The sequence below is a fragment of the Physella acuta genome, unplaced genomic scaffold (assembly GCF_028476545.2).
Source record: "Physella acuta isolate Inbredline_101_S28 unplaced genomic scaffold, ASM2847654v3 ptg000317l, whole genome shotgun sequence".
Taxonomy (NCBI): domain Eukaryota; kingdom Metazoa; phylum Mollusca; class Gastropoda; family Physidae; genus Physella; species Physella acuta.
In genome coordinates this window covers 261,116-269,597 of record NW_026731836.1, presented here as the reverse complement: position 1 = coordinate 269,597, position 8,482 = coordinate 261,116, and the positions used below count along the sequence as shown (strand labels likewise).

The following is an 8,482-nucleotide window of genomic DNA, read 5'->3' as shown; positions in this document are numbered from 1 at the left end:
TAAATTGAAACACCATTTTTTTACATTTTTAATTTATACAAAAGACAGTTTAAAAATCTGAAAATAAGCCACATTAGTAAAGTATCACTACAACCTGTGTTAAACAAAGTTCTACAACATGTCATAAGTTATCAGAATACAAGAGGAATAGAGTAAAATTGTAGCTGCTTCAAAGACCAGTCTGTTCAATGCCCACTCCCAGTAAAGATCTAATAATTGTATCTTCATAACAGCACTGGAATGTTTTTTTTAAACCCAACTCCATTTATACGCGTTCTGAAAGACATTTCTGCGGCTGAACATATTGGACTGGACGTGTTTGTTTATTACGTTTAACAAGGTAACATGGATTTATAAACAAACAAATGCAGAAAGGGTAAAGAAATGACTGATTTACCTATTCTAAACGAACAAATGAAGAAGAGTTAAGACTGATGTATCAAGCAAGAAATTTGAGCTGCTTTTAAAAAACTGAAAGTTTGGATGAAATGGGGGGGGGGGGGGAGAATTTATTTGATTTCGACAAAAGTGGCATCGGTAGCGACTCCGCAGTTGTTGTCTTTTTGTGACATTAGGACGTAGCCATCGTTGCCCCAATATGTTGACCAGGAGTTCTTCACTAGCCAGTAGTCTTGTCCATTCATGGTGCCATAGCCTACAGCCAGCACGGCGTGGTCAAGGTCATCTGGTCCATTCTCTGGAAATTATAAAGGTTCATAATTGTTAAGATTCTGTAAACATGGAATTTAGACTTAGATTTGAGAATAGCATCCATCCACCCCAGAATTAAAACTACTATGATACAAAAAAAAAAAATTTCAAATGAAAAAATTCAACCTGATAATTAAGATACGGCTACGGAGGATTCATATTAAAGTTGTAGCTAACCAATACTTACTGCAATCTGGTTCATAGTAAACGCCATTAGCATAGAAAGATAAGGACTTGTGAGATGCATCGATGGCGACTGAAACTGGCCCTTTGTTGAATATGGCCAGTTTCAATGCCCCTAGGTCACCCTGAGGTAGGGTTGTAAAGTTAGCCAGCTGGACAACTGGTTGGACAACTCTACTGCGACAGAACCCGTCCTGTCAAATACAGTTAATGTTGGTTTTATTTTGTTATATAATCAAAACAGTAATCACTGGAATACCATAATACAGAACCTCATGTTAGTGGTCAAGAAAATTAAAAGGAAGGCTAATTAAATATCTAAACATCTTTGGCAATTATTATTAGCAATATCATAATTTAAATGCCAAAAGTATAAATTGGTTTCCTTTGGTTATTTAAATCTAACCCTTAACCAAAAACACTGTATAATGTTAAATATAAACAGTTAAGTAAAATAGCCTAGTAAAAAAAACCTAACTGTAAACAGTAAAGTATCAACTTTACACTAAAATGTAAAGAATAAAGTACCAACTTTACACTAAAATATAAAGAATTAAGTACCAACTTTACACTAAAATGTAAAGTGTAAAGTACCAAATTAACCCTATAATTTCAAGAGTAAAGCATCAACTTACAATAGCCAAGTACTGTCCATACTGCTCCTCACTAGTGAGTCCACCATTTTGCATGATGTAATTGTAAGCTCTGAAGTCCTCACCCCCATCACAGCCGTTGTTTCCAAAACCCCAGGAGCAGTCGACAAGTTCTTGTTGTGATAGACGTATCAGGTTTCCAGTCTGGGAACAACAGAATTGGGGTCAGCAGCTGGCATTTTAACAACAGAACTGGGGTCAGAAGCTGGCATTTTAACAGAACTGGGGTCAGCAGCTGGCATTTTAACAACAGAACTGGGATAAGAAGCTGGCATTTTAACAATAGAACTGGGGTCAGAAGCTGGCATTTTAACAACAGAACTGGGGTCAGCAGCTGGCATTTTAACAACAGAACTGGGATAAGAAGCTGGCATTTTAACAATAGAACTGGGGTCAGAAGCTGGCGCTTCAAGCTTGAGAAAATATATTGACCACGGTGACAATTTTAATTTACCTTCAGGAAATTAGCACCTTCAATGGTGCCAACAGTTCCAAAACTCCAGCAGGACCCACAAATGGCTTGGTCTTTGACAGGTGTAACAGCACCTAGATTTAATTAATTAATTATTTATTCATCCAATCAGTAAATAGACCCTAATTGTATGCGTTAAATTATGTTAATTTACATGAAAACTGCTCAGTAAGAATAGTCTAGGTTACGGGGATAAATATAAAAATATACTAAAAATATACACAAAAACATTAAAACCAACATGGGATGCTTTCTATAGTTAGACAAAACATCCATGTTAGTTTAATTGACTTTGTAGGATATACAAATTAAAAATCATGTATCCTACTTGGCTTGAAAATAATTACAAAACTAAATACAAATTTTAAAGCTAAAGTAGATTCATGCAGCTAGCACCAACTGCAACCCCACTTGTGACACCATTGAACCATGGTGCGGCTAGCACCAACAGCATCCCTCCCCCTTTGTGACGCCTACATTCTATAGGTGAGCTAACGTGACCAAATGAAACAAACCTTGGAGTCTCCAGTCCCACTGGTCAGGCACATCCTGTTTGTCCATGGCCATCAGGCTGAACTTCTTGCCCCCATGGTCACCATGGGTGTAGCGGAACCCTCTCATGACTTTCATCTCTTTCTCAGACCTGTCGGCCAGATGGTTCACGGCCAGCGTGTAGGTCAGACCGGCGCGGTTTTTGGAGTGGATAAATCTACACCGTTCAACAAAAACATTTTAAAATAAAACTTCCCATAAGAATTGTATTTAATATTTATTTTACCAATGTCTAAAACTTTTACTATAGTATAAAAATATCTCTCTAAATTCCTAATAAGTAGTTCAACTTAAATATATTTGTAAATGGCATGTAGTGAAAGATTTAAAAATTGGTCTTTTATTTAATAACAAAAGGTTACCAATGCTTCAAAACAGTTCCAAAATTTTAAATTGACACTTTTGCATTTTTTTTATATAGTAAGATATAAAACTCCCACGAGGCTAGAGAATTAACAAAGAAAAACTAAAAACTAAAAATAAACCAAGAACAGCTTAAAGACAAAGTTACATGCCTGAGGTTCTGTCTGAAGATGTGTTTTCGTGTGTCATGTTCATCATCCTTGTACACCTTGTTGTGAGCCCTCTTGAAGTGTTCAAAAGCCTCATGAACGTGCTTGTCATGGTGGTGAACATATTCACGGATGGGGTTCATCATGATGTGATGTTCAGCACCCGGCCCAGGGAATGACGTACATGTCAGATCTGTAACAGAAAAAAATGATATTTTTTCCAACAACCTCCTAAAAAGAATATCCGCCATAAATAATTTTTTTATTTTTCTTTCTAGTTTTAATGATTTGCCAAAACAATATTTCTAAGTATCTATTCAACTAGAACATTAAGTTAATGAAATAACACTTGACGGAATGTATCAAAAAATGAGAACGTCTATGATAAAAGTGTAATAAATCTTCGAAATAAGTTATAATTCTTAAAGTGGTTGTGTCTGTAGGAAGTCCCTGAGTCTACCCAGTTCTGACGGATACCTGACTTGTGTTAAGGAAACAAATGCGGCTGGGCATAGTACTGACCACACTATCCCCATGTATGCCTGGAATACCGAAACAGATGAACTCTACTTCATCTGTCACAAGTGTCTAGGGCATGAATGGGAAAAGAGGATGATGAAAACAGCATAGACACTCACTATCAGGGACAGCAAAGTCCTCATCTGTAAAGGCAGCTGGGGATTCCCATCTGGTGTAGTCCACGTAATACTTGTCGTAGTGAGAGCCCATGAGGGAATCATAGCCCATCATCTCATAGCGTATTGGTGTTAGGTCATCAGCAGATGCCCAGAAAGTGTACGTGCTTGTCTGAATGGAAAATAAAAAAACTGACGTAAATAGGTTTAGATAAACAATAAACAAAAATAGAGATGATTAAGTTAAAAAATAACATGGAAATGAACAGATTGTAATTTCAAAATTACCTTTTTTCCATCTGTAACAACTTTTTTGTATGTATTAACGTGGTGAGTATCAATCCAATCTTGGCCTACATACTAAAAACATTTTAAAATAGAGAAAATAATTTATTTTATTTAACTAATTTAGAACTTAAATCAAGATATCCTAGATTGAAACTTGTCTAGAAGTAAACAACTTTGTCAAAATAAATTTTAACCAAATAAAAAACGCACAGCAAATCCAGTGAGATCAGGTATGACAGTGGTGAGATCTGAAGGGGCATCACTTGATCCATTGACTTGGAAACATGATATTTGATTATACAGGGACTGGGTACTAAAGGGGATGATCTTGAGACTTGTGCCATAGGGAAGACCTTGTGCCTTGCTGTACTGAATTGTGCGCTGAGTCCCTATCAAGTTTAGAAAAAAATGTTGAAATTAACATCATCCAAGATATAGGATAATTTTTTTTATGTAATAAAGACTACATACTCTGCCATGATATTAGAAATATTAAAATTATTCAGGCTTTTCCTTTGAAAAAAATAAGATTTATTTTAAAAAAAAAAAAAAAAAAAAAAAAAAAAGGTAAAAAGAAAAGTTTATAACCTGAAATTGTGATATGGCTTTAATCAAGGTCAAGGTGTAATGAGCTCACCAACATGTCTAAACAATAAATTCAAATTTAAATGCTTTTTAAAAGTTTTGAAACAAAATTTTAATAATATTTCCCTTACCACCATAATAATCCACACGAGATCTGGCGTTTGGTGTATCTAAATAAGCTTTGAAAGGCTCCACAATTTCAGCATATGGCAGCCGGATGAAACCTTCTGCTCTATACGTGTCCTTGTAGACTGGTGGGTCTACTGCTAGACAGCCAACAACTGCAGAAAAAAAACAGAACATTCTACAATACTACAATAAACATCTTGGCTACTTCAGATAACTAATTATTTTTTATTTACTAGATAATGAGATTTTCAGCAACGGTCAAGCTATCATTTAATTTAGATCTAGTAGGTATGCATTTCTGACCTCTCACTTTCATTGATTTTCATAAGGTTTTCTCTATTAACAAAAATTATAATCATAATATGATAATTAGTTTCTTGTATGGGCAGTAGGGGGAGGGGTGGGGCAAGGGTCATATTTGTTCACACCCACCCCCATGAAACAAAATTTAAATTTACACTTTAGCCATCCTACCCTCCTCCCCCCTCCAGGACAAAATGTCTGAAAGAAACTCTGACCTTCAGTGCATTAGCTAGAGATAAGCAACAAGAATCTTTTAGATGACTTTGCAGTTGATAAAAATTTAGTTATAGGCCTAGATCTCGAAAAAAAAAAGCTTAACTTTTCAAAAAGCTTAACTTACTTAGGCCTAGTCTACATGTTTAAAATTCAACTCATAACTGAATAACTTAGCAGTTTAACTTTAAATTTCAAAACTGACAACTTTCGTTCGACTTGGGGAAGTCACGTCAGAGTCTCTGAACTGACAGAAGGAAGGCGTAGGCCTACAGCCTACAACAACTTACGAAAGGACTGGTAGATCTATTCTATATAATTGATGTAAGCTGTTAATTATATTCCAGATATTTAAAAATCTCATTATTAAATCTATTGCTTTTCAATTAAAAGGGTAAATTTATATTAGGGCCTATAATTTGCTTTTTAATCATCTATTTTCTAAATGTAATATTATATTACTTACTAAAGCAGAGTAACGAGATACACAGGAGAGTCGCCATTTTCCAAAAGTGAGAAATATCACATGATGTCTCATGCTATTTATAGAAGCGTGAACTTTATCAGCATTGTCACATGACGGGTCAGATTACAAGCACATGTGCAGCTTTCTGACATTTTGTTACATGGATTATTTTATCTTGCTTCGAGTTGTTGTAGTTGTCCTTTGCGATCTTCCCATCATCCAACATCGTCACAGACAACCCAGATACCCTAAAATGACGTCATTCCTTAGCCGAACACCCCCTTCCACCCAAATTTTCTTTTACAGTAAGGAAATATAACCAAGCTCGAAGCATTTCGCTGAAAATATTAGCTGAGTTATATGAGTAGTTTACCTTTGTAATGAAATCTCTATGGCCTACCGAAAATGTTTTTAAAAAATCCGAATTTATAATACATTATGTGAGCAATCTAGATCTATTAAAAAATATTTTTAAAGTATAAAAACAGCTACAGTTTTACAAAAATCAATGCAGCAATGTGACGTCACACTTTTTACCTCTCTTCCCGCTTGTCAAAAAAGTCCCGACACTCCTTCCTGCCCTCCCCCTCTCCCCATTGAAATTAGCCGTCGGATATAGATGACCCCTAAAATGTCACAACCAACCCCTTTAAAATGACGTCAAACTTTAGCCTACGCCCTCTTCAATTTATTTTTAACGACGTTGTCTTTCTTGAATGAAAATCGATCTTTTTTTTTTAATAATAACAATTTATAAAAGTCTAATAAATATAATGTAAATTAACTGCAAAGCTACAGTTTTAAAGAAAATGCAAAAGCGTTGTGTCACAATTTCTGGACCTTCCCCCTCTCCCCTGCCCCTCCCTCTTATCACAAGATCGAGTCCTAACCTAACCCTCCTCCACCCTAGGAGCCCTACCCCCCCCCCCCCCCCCCCCGAACGAAAGAAATTTATATAGAAAATATATACTTTTAACAGTGTCGCCCCCCGAAGAAGGTCTACCGCCCCCCCCCCCCCCCCCGAAAATTTCAAGTGCACCTCTGGAGAGAAAAAATCTGGAAGAAACACTGAGCTTGACGTCATTTGTTTATGACCACTTATTAGGAGGCGACAAAGGTAGGGTTAATTTCATAGAATTTGTTCCTTGGTGGTGAAGGGGCGCTTCAAACTTTCGCGGTAGGGAAGGGACAATGCAATTAAAACAAGTATATATTATTTGTTTCACTACTTTTTAGCGCAATTTCCATTCTGGAGAATTGCGTTTATTAACCCGTCATTTCTGGATGTATGAATGGATGATTGGATGTGTGTCCCCAGCTTTAAGTCGTATCTCCTCCTCAACGAAGCAATATTGATGACTAGTTCCAAAAGCAATTATGTTAAGCAAGTTACGAGGATGAGCATAGGCCATAAAAATTCCGGGTTTCTTTCATGGATTTCCCGGAAAAGCCAAAAAACTCGAAAAATGCAGGTTTTTTGCCCATATCTCGGCAATCAGACCACTTAGCGACTTGAAACATGTACCAATCAATTCCTGCCATAATTTAGAACAATATTGCAGAAGAAAGTTTTCAAAAATATCCTTTCGTTCGGTCCCAAAAAAAAATTTTGAATTCATTAAAATTTGGACCGTATTAGTAGGCATGTTTATCCAACCACACCACACGCGTCATCACGTTCAATAGCAGCGCCATCACGTTCAATGGCTGCGCCATCACGTTCGGTAGCTAGGCGCGCAATGGTTTTTAGTCATATAACTCTATTGTAAATAAAACATGTAAAATACTGAAAAAAATAATAATAAAAAACGTTTTAATAACTAACCAATGGTTTTATTAACCCTGCTCTTGATTTACGCTACGACAGAGCTATTTTTAGACAACATAATTGCGCTTAAATGTCACTAGACTTTTTAATTAACTTGTTTTAATTCGTCTGCTAAGATCCCTGGAAAAAAACACTGGTAAAAAATTAGGTTATTTGAGATACATTGCTGGGAACATTGTTTCCTGACTTAAATTTCGGGGAGGGGGGGGGGGGGGGCGAAGGGGGGGGGGGGGGGACACACACTGTTAAAAGTATATATTTTCTATATAAATTCCATTTTGTTCTGGTGGGGGGGGGTGTAGACTTTCTTTGAAGAGGTGCCTGAAAGGAACTGCACAAATCGTCGTAACATGAAATAACACAAAACATTACAAACTTGTTGAAAGCACTGTATGCCGAAAAGTATTAGTATACTTTATAAACCTATCATTAAATACAGAGGCGTAGCGATAGGGGGGAGAGGGGGGTACATATGTCCCCGGGCGCCAACCTTAGGGGGCGCCAAAATGGGTTGTAAAAACAAATTAAAATGTTATTTTAGCTGCATTTTTGCATTATAAATAGTTTGATTGGGGGGGGGGGTGCAAATCGAAAGTTTCAGGGGGGGGGGATGCAAATCGAAAGTTGAGGGGGGGTGCAAATTGAAAATTGCTCACAAGGGGGCGCCAAATTGAAAGTTTGTCCCCGGGCGCCGGGAAGTGTCGCTTCGCCTCTGATTAAATCTCGTTAAAAGTTCACAAAGCAATCTGATTATTTCAAAAATTATGCAGTAACTCATGACGCATGTCAACTCAGCTTTACACTACTTCCGGTTTAAATCCGATGTAGTTCGGTAGAAATTGGTGTTATTTTTATCCCGACCTCAAAGACATAGCGAATGATGAAGTTACATTGAAAGCATATAGAAATTATTGGCAAAAACTTTATTTGATGTCAAGGAATGAAGTCAAAA

General features: G+C 36.6%; 1 protein-coding gene across 1 annotated transcript; it reads right to left on the bottom strand.

The window, feature by feature from the left end:
- On the bottom strand, window positions 1–5,819 carry LOC131940453 (digestive cysteine proteinase 1). The gene is made up of 11 exons (XM_059299098.1): window positions 5,703–5,819; window positions 4,723–4,872; window positions 4,217–4,395; window positions 4,007–4,078; window positions 3,722–3,890; window positions 3,087–3,276; window positions 2,535–2,728; window positions 2,002–2,093; window positions 1,530–1,691; window positions 899–1,088; window positions 1–697 (listed from the first exon to the last, which is right to left on the bottom strand). The coding sequence occupies exons 1-11, from the start codon at window positions 5,737–5,739 to the stop codon at window positions 510–512; spliced, it is 1,623 nt and encodes a 540-aa protein (XP_059155081.1). The 5' UTR covers window positions 5,740–5,819; the 3' UTR covers window positions 1–509.
- Between the last annotated feature and the right edge of the window lie 2,663 nt (window positions 5,820–8,482).

Bases quoted from the DNA above. Each gene is read 5' to 3' on its own strand.
- LOC131940453 (XM_059299098.1), bottom strand. From the start codon at position 5,739: ATGGCGACTCTCCTGTGTATCTCGTTACTCTGCTTTA. The intron at 4,396-4,722 runs GTAAGGGAAATA...TAAACTTGATAG, and splicing joins TCGTGTGGATTATTATGGTG to GGACTCAGCGCACAATTCAG. The intron at 2,729-3,086 runs GCATGTAACTTT...TGAACGGTGTAG, and splicing joins ATCTTCAGACAGAACCTCAG to ATTTATCCACTCCAAAAACC.